Source organism: Neophocaena asiaeorientalis, unplaced genomic scaffold (genome assembly GCF_003031525.2).
Source record: "Neophocaena asiaeorientalis asiaeorientalis breed wild unplaced genomic scaffold, Neophocaena_asiaeorientalis_V1.1 scaffold212, whole genome shotgun sequence".
Lineage (NCBI taxonomy): Eukaryota > Metazoa > Chordata > Mammalia > Artiodactyla > Phocoenidae > Neophocaena > Neophocaena asiaeorientalis.
This window is the reverse complement of record NW_020174046.1, coordinates 3,128,514-3,145,382: the sequence shown is the minus strand read 5'-3', so window position 1 is coordinate 3,145,382 and position 16,869 is coordinate 3,128,514. Positions and strand designations below refer to the sequence as shown.

Sequence of the window (16,869 nt, the reverse complement as noted above, 5' to 3'; positions counted from 1 at the left end):
CACACAAGGGTGCGTGCTAATCCAACCTCCAGAAAAGGACTTGACTAGCTGAAATCTTGATTTTAGCCTGTGAGACCCTGTGCAGAGCACCCAGCTAAAACGTGCTAGATTCTTGACCCACAAAAACTGTGAGATAATAAATTTGTGTTGTTTTGAGCCACTAAGTTTGCAGTAATTTGTTATTCAGCAATAGAACACTAATACATTGAACTAAGCATGAAAGTCAAAAGATGGAGATTGTTAGTTTGATTTTAAAAGTGTAATTATATGTGGTTTACAAGAGAAATGCCTAAACATATAAAGATTAAAAGTAAAGGAATGATGACAAGTTTATCATGGAAATGTATCCATTTTATTTTAGATCATTCAGACTTTACAGAAAATATAATTAGGTAGTGATAGAGTTTCACTACATATATTACATGTTATCAGGATTATATAACAGTTATAAACTTGTAGGCAGCTAAAAAAAGTAGCATGAAAATATATAAAGCAAAATTGATTTAAACATAAAAAATGGAAAGTTCTCATACAGAGGGAGATTTTAGTATACCTTTGTCAATTATTTTCATGTCAGAAAAAACTAGTAAAGATAATGATGAATTCTAAAACATAATTCATAAGGTAACTGGAATAGAAAATATAGACCCTTGCATCAATAGTTTAGAAAATAATCATTCTTTCAAAATTTTCAAAACTGTAAAAATGTACCAAAAAAAATGCCATAAAAGCAAGCCTCATCAAAGTTCTGAAATTCCTATCACACAGCCCACATTTTCTGACCACTGCATTTAATTAGGAGTCAATAATGTAAAAAAAATTGAAATTTAACATCTTTATAAATAACTCATGAATCAGGCAAATTATAATGGAAATTTAAAAAATAATTAGAATTGTATGATAATGAAAATACTATATATCAAAATTCGTAGGATGCTGTAAAACTGGTACTTATAACCTTAAAAGAGAATAAAGACATATATTAGACAAGAAACTAATTATGGATGTTCGTTTTCTTATGGTTCATATAAATTTTATATTTATTATGCCTACCTATATTAATTGCATTATTTTGCATATTTCAAATATTATAAAAATAAATCTACTGATACAATTCTTTTTTTTAATATTGAGTGGTCTTTCTAATTTGGAAATAATTACTGTGCTCTCTTCTAATAAGTGTTCTTTTGCAGATGATATATGAAAAATTAAGATGACCAGTGTTGAAACAGAGATGACCAGTGCTGTTGAAACAGTGTAGTAAACAACATTTAAGTTGCTCTTAATCATGTTTTTATTTTATATCTCATCATTGGAGTTCCTAATTACAATCTGATATTTAGCAATGGCTAGATATTTGCAACATATTAAGGACAAGGAGCTATCATTCTTAAAATTTCTCTTTAGATAATATTTAATCCAAAGGATAGTGTTTGTAAGTTCTTACTTAAAAGAAAGCTTTCACTGAAAACTTCATTATAAAGAAAATAAAATAATATAATTACTAAGTTGTGACAGTCAATTGTCCCATGTCTCTTAGTTCTGATGACTTGAACGGGTAATGGTTTCACTTGAGGGAGGCTATTGCCAAGTTGGTGGGTGGTGTAATAGGATGTCCTTGTCTGCTTCCCAAGCCTGTACAAGTACTTACTTCACTTTGGTATAAAGTCAGTGCCCTGTGCTAAAGAAAATACAAATTCATTATTGGGCATATTATAATTCAGAATAGACTGACATTGCTGCAGTTACATTTTCCTAAATAACTGAATTTGTCAGTATTGAATTTTATTGTGAAAAGGGCATCATGTCATTTATTTTACATGACATTATGGTTTCTAGTAAGATTGACTGATTTATAATTTATTCTAATTTATTGTAGTGCATAATTGCTTAAACTTATTGAACAGGCATCAAATGTTTCACAGGGGATGTTTCCCCACTTTTCTCTTTCAATAATCTGAATGATTTACCTTCATAGAACTGCCTATTTTCCCCTATAAAAAGCAATATATCTAGTGTCCATTAAAGTCCCAAGGTCAAATATTCAGAGAATTCATAAATAACCTTATCTGAAATCATCAGAGTATGAGAAAAGCTCAGTAATAAAAATTCAGAACTGCTACTTCCTTAATAAGTCGTCCGCAGCTCCAAAGGCTGCACTTGACCTCATCAGAATTCTCCCCAGTGAACAGTCCTCAACCTTGCCTTTTCCACTTCCATAGTAACCTTTCTAACCAAGTTCACTTGTATTCATTTGCATTTTTAATGAATTATTTGCTTCAATGCCTTCTTTTGAGTGGTGTCATATGTTTACTACCCTCATTATAAATTCTGAATGCCTTCTTAATTTAAATGCTATAGTAAAGCTTTTGAAAACATCATCAGTGTGAATTATTTTTAGATATTTTGAAACATATTACTGATATTTCATAACCCTACTTTTTTTCCTCTGAGAATTATTAAAGAGTATTAAATCTTTTCATTTCCATAGTTTTACTTGGAGCAGAAATAAAACACATTCAAGTAAATGTATTATTACAATTTTTAAAATAGTTCACTAAAGAGTTTAGGCTGAGCAAAAGTTTTCAGAAAAATCCACAGAAACAAATACGGACATAGGGAAAGAATAGTAAAGTTGGGTTCTAATAGCTCATTTCCCAGTGCTTTGATTATATCATATACTTTTGTTTGGGAACTTACGATGTAAGTTGATTTTAAGCTGTGTTATATATAAGTTGCATGTTGTTTCTAGAAGTAAAAACACAGCAGTCATACCAAAAGTAAAGTAAAAGAAAATTTGACAAACAATATTTTGAGCATCGTCATCTATTTAAAATTAGGCTAATGGTAAAATGATAGAAATCTCAGACCACATTTAATAAAGCTTTCTTAGGAAGCCTCTCTTCTCAGTGTCTGACAGATGATTCTCTTGGCTCATTTCATGTTTAGGCTTATCCTCCCTTTTATTTATTTTTAGAGGTTAAATCTACTAAAGTGATTTCTCTGATTATTTATGGAAGTTCTTACTTAATAGGGAAGCAGAGACGAGAGCAAACCAGGTCAAATTGATCATTGATTAGGTTGTTTTAACAGGCTATTATCAAATGGCCAAAGCTAATAAAATCAGTCATTTAGATCAGTTGCTGAATTCGTTGTAATGTTCTATGGTAAAATTAGGTGATTAGTTTTTCACCTTTGATTTTAATGTGATTCAGCTTATATTTGTTATTACCCATGTGCAAACTTGACATAAACGAAAGTATAAACACACAAACTTGACGTAATGAAAGTCTTGCTTTAGGCTTAAAACCGTGAAAATATGGTAGGTGCAATGGGCAGTTCTCAGTGACCAAAGGAGATTCCAAGAGAGAAATAAGCAAATGGGATAAAGGAAAGCATGTAACAGCACCAGCCTCATTCCATTCATTTATTCAGCGAACATTCCAGATATTGGGCACATATCAGTGAAGGAAGTAAAAATCTCTACTCTCATGAAGGGTCAGTCATTTCTTCTGATTATTTTGGTTCCCACAGCTGAGCCTTGAGACCTCTACTCCTAAAAGCTTGACTCTGTTTTCCTGATTGTTTCAAAAATTTATCAGACAATACTTAACTTCCCTCTTTTCCTCATTCCATTTACCTCTCCCGTACCCACTTATGAGGATATCTTAGCCAAGTGAGATAATCAGAACTATTTAAGAACAGGTAGAACAATGATTGATCAGTCAAAAAGGGTTCTGGCCGTAAAGAACCAACTACTCTACTAATCCAGAGCTTGGCAAGATCTAGCAATGGCTGGTGGCTTCCTAGGTGCTCCCAGAGTTAATCCCCTTTCTTCTAATCAGTGGAGTCTGACTCCCATTCCCTGTTCTGTTTTGGACAGTGGTCCAGGTTCCTGGCAGAGTCCATCTCTCCAGTCCCAGTTCTAGCATGATTGCCTGCCCGCCTTACACCTATCCTCAGGTAAGGACTGAGGAGTCTCAATCCATAAACTGTCTGCAGACACTTGAGTTCAAAATACTGAATGAAACTTCTAGTTTTTCATTTTTCATTTCTATTTTTGTGTTTACATATATCATTATACTGAAAGGGATTTGAAGACCTAAGTGAGAAATTTTGGCCACTAAATGAGTTTATACAGGGTGAAGGTGGGTGATGCTGACATAAGGTGTGTAGATTAAATTTTGAAATGTATTTTAGTGTGACAGACATAAAATCTGGACAAAAAAATGCCATCATTTACCGCACGTAGGACTTGTTAGAATCGTTTCCCTTTCTATAGGGTGCAGGACCTAAGTACGTAGTCTCCCACGCTTAGGGAAATAGCTTACGGGGAGAATTGAAAGTTTCTCTGGGGAATCTTGCTTTGACTCAAGCCCTGATGAAATCCATTCCATAGATTTTTCCTCATTCCCTTTAAAAACTGAACCCTACAAAAATGTAAACTTCCACTGTACCAAATGGGGGATGTATTTTTTAACTGATATAATTAGCCTCTTCAGGCAGATAGAGCAATGAAAAATATAGACTCAGTCTCTCTTTTATTCATTTGACAAATATTTATTGAAAGTAGTCCCACACTGCAAGGACTCAACAGTCTTCTAAGAGGGGCAGATACATGGGCAGATAATTTTAATACAGCATGGTAGGTGGAAAAATAGGTTGGACACAAGAAGAAAGCTCCTAGTGGGACTAGAGTGAGTTTCAGAGAAAGCTTGCTGGAAGAGGGGACATCTGAATTTCATCTTAAAGATGTCTAGAAGTTAGTGAAAAGTTGAGGGTGGAGAAAAAGTGGTTGGGAGAGAATTGTGTACTTCTTTTCAGAGGTAACAGAATGTGTGAAGGGGCCCAGAATTTTCAATAATGTGAGGAAACCCCATGCACTTTGACGGAGAGAGTGGAGGGATATGAGAGGTGGGTGTGGGACTATCAAAGGTTATCATTTATGCTGTGTTAAAGAACCTAGAATGCACACGCGTGGTGACGGGTAACTGTGCATTTTACACCTTCCTTTACATTTCTTATCTATATTCATATATTTTTTTCTAATCTCCTAACAGGTTTGCAGACTATAACACAGGAAATGGTAACCACTCTAGGAATTGAGTGGAATTTCAAGCAGCCAGGAATTTAATGTAGAGAATTAGATGTTTATGTAATCCATTGAAGAGAGGGAGGGGTTGAAGGTGGGTTTGCCTCTCTATCATTGATTTCAGGACACACCATCATAGCTGTAAAGCAGAGACTGGGAAGCTCCTGGTATTGCCATTACTGCTATGGACACAAATGCTTCTCACACAAATTATTCAACCCTACAACGTGGAACATTGTTGTCAGCAGCCACCCCAGCCAGAAGATGACCTCCAGCTCACTTCTGACTTCTAATACTTGCATGAGGGCATCTCACTGGCAGAATCTAGAACTTTACTATATAAGAGAGTTCGATGTTCCACCCCTGTGTTTCAGGGAGATATAAGTGAGCAGTAGTAATAGATGATAAGCAAAATCTAATCACATCAAATACGATATTCGGTTTTGTACTTGTTTATAAATATAGTGTGTAAAATGCTGAATATGGTTTTTCCCCGACCCCCTAAAGAATCTACCTTTAGTATGAAGGTGACCAGAAAGGAAATAAAAAGGTTATCAACAAGGGAGTGAAAAGAAGTCTGGAGAAGAAAAGACTCTGGCTAGGATAGTGGGGGAAAAAGTACATTTGACGGACCAAAAGGATGGCAAGGTTTAGAGGGAAACCTTCTTTGTAGCTAATTTTAGGTGGTTTTCAGTGAACATCCCTTCACACTAATTTCTACTTTAACCTTATGTTTTTCTCTACTGCGACCTTCTCAGAGCTCTGAAGGCAAATGTTCTGACGTTATGCATTTCATAAAGCTGAATGATCATATAGGCATGAGGACAAAGGATCACTTTAAGATTGTGTTTAAGACCACTGATCTACACACACACACACACACACACACACACACACACACACACACACACACACACACACACACACACTTCTAGCTACCTTTAAGTACTTTTAAGAATATCTTTCCTCTATACCAGAATAAAAAGCAAGCTGTGGACTTCAAAATGGGAAATATTTGAAAAGTGATGACTGTAGAATGGAACCAAATTTGTGTTGACATGTGTTTTACAATGTTATTATAAAATCAATGATATAATGTGTAAATTGTTTAACTCGTATAAGTGAAATATTATCGGAGTATAGTGTTAGGACATCTGGTAAATCTCTGACTTGCTACAGTTATAGGAAAAGGAAGCAATGAGGTGAAACTGATGATGCTCTGATTAGGTTCTGAATAAAAAGGGATGTCAAAAAGATGGCAACCTGGGGAGAATGGAAATTTATATTGAATTTTGTAAACGTTGGAAAAGAAATACTGGACATGGTAGTGGGGGGAGAACGTAGGAAAGCTGGAGTTTTAGGGTGCTGCAAACAGCAAAAAAGTTACTCCGGTTCAAAATAAATGAGAAGTTCTATGACTCATAGAGTAATCAGTATGGCTCTACTAGGAGCTTTTTTATTTCAGTTATAAAAGATAAGTTAGTCAGGGACAGGGAAGAGATAGAACTGTTCAATACGTGTTCCATCAAAGAAGAACTCTCTAACTTTTAGAAAGGGAGGGACCAGTTTTCTTCAGAGGAAATTGAAGTCTTCAATGGAAGATAAATTGTTAAGAGACTGTCTGCTTTGTCATGAAGTCCATTCCTTCATTTAATGACTGTTAATGAGTACCTGTAAGGACAAGGTGCCAGGAGCTATGTTAAGTGCTGAATACATTACATATATGTATACTGATAAATCTTACCTATGTAATTGCAGGATGATTATGGAAAATCTAAGAAAAGTGGAGGAGAAATAGGACAGAGGATTGGACAGATATTTCTTTTATAATTTTCAAAATGTAAAATTAAACTCTGGAAAGGTGTACTGCTATATTTGTTGAAATTGTATTATTAAACACATAGTTTAAGTTGGTGTTTAGAAAGGATATTGATATCCATATAAACTTAAATGGATTTCCTGAGAAATCACATCAAATGTTATTTTTCACATTTTTGACATTGGAAAAATGCCATCAGTGTAGTTGGGTTTGATTTCAGCAAGGCATTCTCTTTTTCTTATAATTGTTTTTCATGGACATGTGCAGAAAAAATACTCTGAATGCTAGTGTATCAAGGTAACAAGTTTATTCTTCAGACAATTCACACGTAATGTTTTATGGATTATTGTTGACCTGTAGTGAGGTCTAGTCTAAGGACTTGGCTCTTTCATTTATTTTTCTAGGTATGTTTCTTCTTTTAAATTTGATATATAACATACATACAGAAAAGTTCACAAATTACAAGTGTGCTGTTTGTGAAATTTTCACAAAATGACACAGACACGTAACTACCACCCAGATCAAAAAAGAGGAATTTATGTGTCCCATTGATGTTGCATCACAGCCACTACCCAATTTCAAAATAATGACTATCTTGGCTTCTAAAGCTTTAGCTTAGTTTTGCCTGTTCTTGAATTTTGTTAGGTTTTGATCACAAGTTTGCCAACCTCATAATATTTAAAATGTGTTCCTTTTTTTTAATTCTGGAAGATTTTGCGTATGATTTGGGTTATTTTTAAATTATTTCATCATAATATGTTTGAAATAATTCATGAAGCAAAATCTGGGCCTAGAGTTTTTAAGTCAGAAGGTTAAATCAATTTCTGAAATAGAAATAAGATACTTTGATTTTCCTTTTTTTTTTTTTTTTGCGGTACGCAGGCCTCTCACTGTTGTGGCCTCTCTCATTGCGGAGCACAGGCTCCAGCCGCGCAGGCTCAGCGGCCATGGCTCATGGGCCCAGCCGCTACGCGGCATGTGGGATCTTCCCGCACCGGAGCACGAACCTGCGTCTCCTGCATCGGCAGGCGGACTCTCACCCACTGCGCCACCAGGGAAGCCCTGATTTTCCTTTTTTTTTGGTGTCAGTTTTGGTAAATTGTACTTATTAAACAATTTCTCTATTTTATCAGAATTTTAAAATCTGTTAGCATAAATCTATCCTTAACATTCTCTTATGTTTTTAATTGAGACATCCCCATTTCTTAATCCTGATATTGGTAATGACTGCCTTTTCTCTCTTTTTTTCTTTAACAGTTTTACTGTGAGTTTATTAGTTTATGGGTCTATTGAAATAACAGGTTTCAGGTTTTGTTTAGGTTCTCTGTTGTGCATTTGTTTTCTATTTAATTAATTCTGGTATACTAAATGTTTTCTTCCTATCCTTTATTTAAGATAAATTTGCTTTCTTTTTCTAACTTCTTTAGATAGATATTTAAATCATTGATTATCAACCTTTCTTCTTTTGTAATTATGTTTTAGCATAAGTTTTCATCTAATCACACCTTTAGCTATATGCCACAGATTTCACATATCATATTTGAATCAAATTATTTTCTTTTTATTGTGATAGTTTTTCAACCCACAGGCTGACTTTAAGGTGTACTGCTTAATTTCTTAGTGTTTTGGAATTTTCTAGGTATCTTTTTGTAATTGATACCTAGCCTAATTCTGCTATGGTCAGAGAACATATGCTGAATAATTTTAACTCTTTGGATTTATTAAGACTTAGTTTACAGCTTGCCCTGTGGTCAAATTCTGGTAAAAGTTTCAGAGTACTTGAAAAGCACTGTTTATTGGGGAGATACCAGGTATATTGTAAACAGATCAACTAAGGTAGTTTTTTTAATTGTGTTGTTTTTTTTTTTTTCATCTTCTATACTTTTAGCTCCCTGTTTATGAGCTATTAAGAGAGGTGTGCTAAGATCTCACACTATAATTATGGATTTGTCTATTTCTCATTTTTAGCCCTTTATGTTTTTAAGGCTGTTTTCAGATGGTTATAAATTGAGAACAATTATATGTATTCCTGTTTGTGAGGTCATTTTGTCAAAATGAAATGTCCCTCTTATAGTAATTATTTGAGTTTACAGTATACTTTTTCTGGTATTCATATAGCTATGTGAGTCTGTTTTCATTCTTTCAGTTTCAACTTCTATATTCTTATATTCAAGATTTGTCAGTTTTAAGGTATTAACAAAATCTAAAATATTAAAAGATTTTAAAGCCATAAAAAATTAGTCTACTTAATTGCAGAATGTAGAATCTTTTACATTTAAATATAGTCTTATTGTATGTTTTTTGTTACCTTTGTTCTGTTACCTTTCCATTTCATCTTGGGGAATTATTTACAATCTGATATAGTTTGTGTGTATTTGTAGGAAAAGTGTAAATCAGTGTTTTCTCTTAAGACCCCTCCCCCTTTTCATATGGTATTGCTTAGGTTCTATCTCATCTACTGACCAGGGAAAGTATCAAAAATGTTCCAGCATATTAAAATTCAAATCTAATAATTTAATCTAGCTAACCAGCAAAGTATAATGAAAGAAATCAATTCCTAATTGAAATAAGGGGAAAAGGATAATGCCATCTACATGTCACCTTTTTGCAAATCAGGATATCTGCCATATCCTTTACACAATTAAGGAGTCATCATATAAGCTGGAATTACTGTTTAGAGTTGCACTAGCAAGAAATTATCCAGCACCATTTTATGCAAACCAAGGGAAGGATTTTTTTATTCTTCAATTATCTTAACCTATAACTCTGTGATATGCAACACAACTTTAATGAAAAAATGTAGAATTGATATTATCAGTATCATTTAATCCAGTTTCACAATCTCTTATCTGTTAAAAGTTAGGAAAATTTAACATTAAAAAAAAAAACTCCTTTAGGGCTTCCCTGGTGGTGCAGTGGTTAAGAATCTGCCTGCCATTGCAGGAGACACGGGTTCAAGCCCTGGTCCGCGAAGATCTCTTGTGCTGCGGAGCAACTAAGCCCATGTGCCACAGCTACTGAGCCTGTGTGCCTAGAGCCCATGCTCCGCAACAAGAGAAGCCACCGCGATGAGAGGCCCACGCACCACAATGAAGAGTAGACCCCGCTCACCACAGCTAGAGAAAGCCCATGTGCAACGATGAAGACCCAATGCAGCCAAAAATAAATAAATTAAATAAATAAATTTTTTTAAAAATTAAAAAAAAACTCATTTAGAATTAAAATCTGGACCTAAGCAATGTGCAGATATTTATAGTCCTTATTTCTAATTCGATGTAAATGCTCTTTTGTTTTACTGCCAAAATATTAATATGTCTGAGAACGCAGTTCCACTCCGAACCCTCTTGGCGATGTGCTATTACCTTCCTAAAATCCTCAAAGTTTTAACGTATATGGCCCCAAGCGTTGAAAACAAGAAATTGTGTGTTTCTAGTATTTTCCATGTGGCTTTGGTAGTTATATCATAAATATGTCCAGTTGTCTTCTGCAGAAGGTAATGAACAAATTTCAACATTTGACCCTATAGTGTGCTAATATAATTTATTGAATAATCAAGGCAGTGTCATTTTATGGAAGCTAAACTGTTACAGACTATCAGATATAGTCATCTCTAGCTTTAGCACTAGAGTAAAATAGATAAAAATAATAGCTACAGCAAGAAATACAACCACAATTTTAATTGAGTACTTTGTGTCAGGCAGTATACCTTCAATAATTTAATCTTCAGAACTCCTTTCAAATGTAGGTAGAAATATTAGCACCATTCGTAAGTGAGGAACTGCAGTTTAGCAGATAAGCAACTTGCTTTGTGGTCACAGAACTGGGGCAGAGCCAGGGCACAAACCTAAGTCTATTAGTGTTTATAGCCCATGCCCTTTACACCTCTGCTATAGTGTTATAATATATCCTTTTTAATTAATCATTATAAGACATTTAATAAATATGAAATGCAATTTCACAACCAACTCTTGATTATCTTCATGTCAATTACCTATGGGAAAAACATGCTAATAGCAAATCAAGTTCCTTTTGTCATCCAGCATGTATCTGGGATCCTCCCTTCTGCTGACAGTTGGCTTGTGCTCAAGAAATACAAATGAATTTTAATATGAGCCTGAGAAAAAGAATATAATTATGGTGGTAAATCTGCTAGAATCATATAATGAATTTAAAACCCAACATAAATGCTTTTTGGATTATCTGTCATTTGGGATTACTTATACTGCGATCCCTTATAAGACGGTAGATAATTGAACATTGGCCATTTTACTGCAGCTGAAGGTACTGATGCTAAGGAGAAAATGAACTATGTAAATGTGAGTTTGCTTATTTATTTAATAATGTGCTTGAGATTTCATCACAGGAATCATTTAAAGCCAGAAACACAGAGTAACTTTATCTCATGGGAATTAAAGTTCTATTATTTAAATCAAAGAAGTGATTAATATGCCTGATTCTTTTCTTTTTCTTATATATTCAGTAATGCATAATTGAATAATGTACAGGTGTTTTCTTAGAGATATAAGGAAACCAATGAAGGAAAAACAATTCTGTTAATACATGTTTGTGAAGTCCATGAAAGCTTTAAAAACCTTTTTAGCCCCTTCTTTATGAAACATAGTCACCTTTAAATAGCATGAAATTAAAGGAAAATGTTCTATGGCACTGATACAGTGATTTCAGTCTTTCCTGATCCGCTGGAGGCATACAGTATAGAATCAGACATGGAGATCAGTGTTGCATTACAGTCGAGGCAATGGGTTTTGTTGTCAGGGATCACTCAAAATTGTGTCTTGACATTGCCACTTACCACTGTAGGGCCACTGGCACATTTCTTAACCTCTCCAAGTCTCTATTTTGTATCTGTGAAGTGTGATTGGCAGTAGTTTCCTATATTGGGATGTGAGGATTAAATGGATATATCACAATGTGTACACATGTCGGTAAGTGTTAGATACATGCCATTTCACCTTTAAGTGTGGTGAAGATGATTCAGGTTTGAGGCCTAGACAGGGTAGCCATCCTTTGGCTGATACCAGAAGCCTCAGTAGAATGGCAGATGCTTAATGGAGCTCGGATCATCAACCGTACTTGTTACTTCAGCTCTCTGACTCAACCCCAGTCCCCCTTGACTTTTACACAAAACAAATATATCTGCCTTCTTCTATTTTTGCACCTAAGCACAGATATGAGAGGTAAACAGTCAATACTTATAAAATCAAGGCAAGTGAACATACACACACACACACACACACACACACACACACACACACACACACACGTAACCCTCCTGTAATTTTTAAGTGTACCGTATGGTAAAAGTCACAAGAATGTATGCATGTTAACTAACATTCATATTAATATATAAACCATACCCAGTTCTAACTAGCATTCATATTAATATATAAACCATACCTAGTTGCCCACAGAGATGCATCTACTGATGTTTTAACTGTATAGATGGATTTACCCGATTAATACATATGGAGGAAGTTGAGGAGGGAAAAATGAGAGGAAAATAATATAAATTATTTTTTAAAAGGAAAAAATAGGACGGTAGAGGGGAAAAGATAGAAGGAAAGGGATGGTAGCTCAGTGCATGGTTTCTCAACCTCAGCCCTATTGATCTTTTGTCTTTGTTGAAGAGAAGGGCCTGTCACCCTTGCCCTCAGTCGTGATAATCAAAAATGTCTTCGGACATTCAGTGCTGTGTCCCCTGGGGGAACAATTACCCAGGCTGAGAACTGCGCCCTTAGCTGTAAGAAAGAATGTCAGATATGCAGATGAAACTGTTCTTTTGTGAGAGGAATTAATAAAATGGCAATCAATTAAATTCTTTTTAAAGGAAGGAATGGGCAGATGGAAACTTACAATGCTAAGTTTCATATGTTACAGTTAAGTTAATAAGTATATTTACTGTTTGTTAAGTTTCATAGATTTATTGAATTTTAGAATTAGTAAGGGCTTCAGAGAACAACTGGGGCTTGTTCCAGGGACTCTGAAAGGTGTTGGGTGACAAGAGTGTAATAAAAGTGGTGTGGGCTCACAGCCTGGTTAGAGAAAAGACACATGAGCCTGGAGTGCTTTGGAAGCATAGAAGAGTGGTGTCTCATCAGGACAGGTAGAATCTCGTAAAGGTCGAGGTGGTAACAGACACGTGACTGTGCAAAAGCATAATCGAAGTCACTTTCAGTTAGAAATTAAAGGAAGAGAGACGGTGAGTAAGCTACCTGCCTAAAATAGAACCTCTCCTAAAACTCAGGCAAGCACTCGTTTTACAAAACCGTGTTGCCTCTCGCTTAGTGTTCCGTTTACCAGATTTACACTTTATTACGCTACTTTTATCGAGGAACATGCATCATTGGCCAAAAATGAAGCATTTTTTTTCATTTCTGAGTGTCTGGTTTACAAGAAAAGGAACAGAAGAAGTTAAATAGATGGTGAGCTGGTTGTTTTTCACTTACATTTCTAAGGTGTTGCTTACAAATCCAATTAGGCTTTGGTTTTTCCATTTTTTCCCCCATCTTTTCTCATTTCTTTCAAACTTACATCACATACAGTTTGGCCAGAGCACCAAATGCAGGATGCTGTTCGTAAGAATGATGATTCTAGTTATGGTTATCCTAAAACTTAATGTGAAAACAAATTGGAAATAAACATGAAATAGACGTTATAATGTGGGTTACTGATACCTGCCTCCTGCCCTTAAATTTGCTGTGTGCTAGGTATGTTGGGAAAGTGAGTTGGTGCCCACCAGACAGCTATCCAAGCAGCGCTCATTTTTATACTCTCTTCAGTTTAATATTGCCAGGTACTAATTTCACATGAACTGCAAGAAAACATTTCTCAAAGGCACAGGTTCTCACTCTTTTTCCGTCTTTCAGGGCTGATAAGGGCCGCATGGGGGTAAGTTCAGTCTTAGGAATCACTCTTAGGTTTAGATCACAGATCCATATTACATTGTGGCCCTGGACAGTTCTTTCAAATCCTGGGAGATGATATTTCTTTCTTTATAAAACTGGAGGAGAAAATTCTACCAGATAATGTTGTCGTAAATATTAAGTATATTTACTTTTTCTGTATTTTAAAAATCAATCATTGTTATTCAATTAATTAGTATTGAATTAACTAATTTATGATTGCAAGTTCTCTGTAATACTTATTTGAATGTTTACTTGTTGATTTAAAGAGCACAATTTTGTTTCCTCAAATTCATTTAAAATGTCCTCCATTCTTTATAGCACAAGGTTGAATGAAACATTCCCCATTGTTCATACCATTTCATGTTTTCTGAATGCAGTTCACTAGAAAAGTGGTGAAACTATCATTAAAGCTCTGGGGGACGGGGGTGGGGTAAGAGTTGCTTCTATCATGGTCAAGATTAAAATCCTTTTGCAGTATCCTCAGATTTTGGGTGAAAGCTTTTCATCAGAAACATACAAAGCTTTGTAGTACCCATACATTGTTATATAATTGTTGACATCAGCTTCTCAAGTATGAGAATGTTTTCCTAGTAAACTGTTGCGGAAGCTTGAGGTTTCCAGAAGAATTCATAGTTTTAACCCACTAGGGTTACTACAATTGAATACTTTTAGTTACCAGTTACATTTAACTTTTTTCTTAGTTTAATTGCAAGATATATAGGTAGATATGTTAATTTATGTAGAATAACCATGCCAACAATCTATGACTGATAGTAGTAACACCCTTGGCAAATTGAGATTTTAAGAGAATTTGCTGTTTTCTTCTAATAGCAGTATATTATAGTGATTTGCTTCTAATAACATTACGGTTCACTAGAATCTTGGAAAAGCCAGACTGAAAATTATAAAGCACCTCCATTCACTTTCTAGGTTTTCTTTCTTTAAAATATATTTTGTACACTACTCATTTTTATCTTTCTGAAAATGTAACTTGTTTCTTTTTGTTTTAAAAGTAGGGGGACTTCCCTGGCGTTCCAGTGGTTAAGACTTCGCCTTCCAATGCAGGTGGTGCAGGTTCGATCCCTGGTCAGGGAGCTAAGATCCCATATGCCTCGCGGCCAAAAAACCAAAACATAAAACAAAAGTGATATTGTGACAAATTCAGTAAAGACTTTAAAAATGTTCCACATCAAAAAAATCTTTAAAAAAAAGAAAAAGTAGTAGATTCACTGTAGAAAATATGGAAAACAGGAAAGAAGTAAAAAAGGAAACATGTCACCCAGAAATTCACCAAATGGAGAAGTTATTATTACCATTCTGGAGTATTTTTTCTAACCTTTTTTTATTATTTTCATGAATAAAAATATTTTGGTGGAACAAAGTTAAACTCATTTATTATAGGCAGTTTTATATCCTAACGTTTTTAAACTTAACATTACATAGATAATAGTTCCCCATGCCACTGAGTATTGGTTCTCAAACTTGGCTGATCATTGTAGTCTCATGTGATGCTTTTTAAACTATTGGCGCCTACACCACATCCCAGACCTATTTCATCTCTGGCCTGTGTACCTTTAAAATGTTCCATGTATGATTCTGGTTCATAGTTAGGGTTAAAATCATTGTTCCAAATTTTATTTTGTTTTTATGACCACTTTGTTGTTTCTAACTTTTATTCCTGTAGTGTATACATCTTTGTCAAAATCCCAAATTGCCCTTTATGTCTAAAGGCAAGTCCCTGCGTTAAGTTATGCCCTGTATCCCAGAAGGAAAGTTTTATAACCAACTTGAATATATAAACTTGTAGATAATTTAACTTTAATAGTTATAATATTTTAATATACTAATTAGTTGCAAAACAAATTCAAAATCACATTTTATGTAAAATGTACTTATTTGCATAAAATTGAAATGGTTGATACATATGTCATCTCCCTAACAGAATGACCATCTTTTGAAAGCTTCTTCACAGTGCCAACGCTTAAAATTATGAGGTCATTTCACAGGAATCATGACTAAATCTGTGTTATTTTTTTTTTTTTTTTTTTTTTTTTTTTTTTTTTTTTTTTTTTTTTTTTTTTTTTTTTTTTTTTTTTTTTTTTTTTTTTTTTTTTTTTTTTTTAAGCATATTCTCTTTGGTGATTTCTAAAAGTCAACACTGGTGTTGATTGAGAATTTGCTTTTCAAAAGAGCATTTTGTTTTTCAAAATAGAATGATTTGAGTAGACGTATATACATATATATGGAGAGGGGAGAGAGGGAAGAAGAGAGAGAGGGAGATGGAAGTGCCCTAGATTCTTTTTTTAAAAAAATTTTATTGGAGTATAGTTGACTTATAATGTCGTGGAAGTTTCAGCTGTACAGCATAGTAATTCAGTTATACATACACATATATTCATTCTTTTTCAGATTCTTTTCCAAATAGGTTATTACACAATATTGAGTAGAGTCCCCTGTGCTATACAATAGGTCCTGGTTGGTTAATCTGTTTTAGAGATAGTAGTGTGTGTATGTTAATCCCCCAATCCTAATTTATCCCTCCCCACCTTTCCCCTTTGGTAACCATAAGTTTTGCTTTTGAAATCTGTGAGTCTATTTCTGTTTTGTAAATAAGTTCACTTATATCATTCTTAAAAATGTTATTACCTGTGTTAAGGTATTTTAAGACTCTTGAGACACAGCTCACCAGCATTCCTGAAAGTGTGTATCCATTTACACTGCTGTCCTGCAGCATAATAAAGTGTCTGTTTTACTACAAGCTTGTCAGCATTACTAGTATCATTTTTTAAATCTTTATTTCTTAGAATTCTGTGTCCCGGCCAGGAGGAATACTGAGCTATTTCCCCTGTCACTGTAAATCATAGCTGGTTAGCAGGAGTCTTGTCTGGCTGGCAAGTCCTCTTTTTCAATCAGATCAGTTGTCCTCCGTCTGCCTCCCTGTTCTGCCTTTGTCTTCCCTGAGGCTCTAGCCTGCCCCTTCTCCCCTTTTGCTCAGACGCTCATCTCGATGGGTAAAATCAACGGGGGCTCGATTT

General features: G+C 34.6%; 1 protein-coding gene across 5 annotated transcripts in view; it reads left to right on the top strand.

Moving 5' to 3' along the window:
• Positions 1-16,869, top strand: part of KLF12 (KLF transcription factor 12) — a 440,360-nt gene that overhangs the window by 272,037 nt on the left and 151,454 nt on the right. Inside the window, exon 2 of one of the 5 annotated variants that reach the window (XM_024753932.1) lies at positions 3,884-3,963. The exons of the other annotated variants lie outside the window; for them this stretch is intronic. Coding sequence (XP_024609700.1) covers positions 3,931-3,963 — 33 coding nt within the window. The 5' untranslated portion in view covers positions 3,884-3,930. The remainder of the gene's footprint in view (positions 1-3,883; positions 3,964-16,869) is intronic. 5 annotated transcript variants of the gene reach the window in all.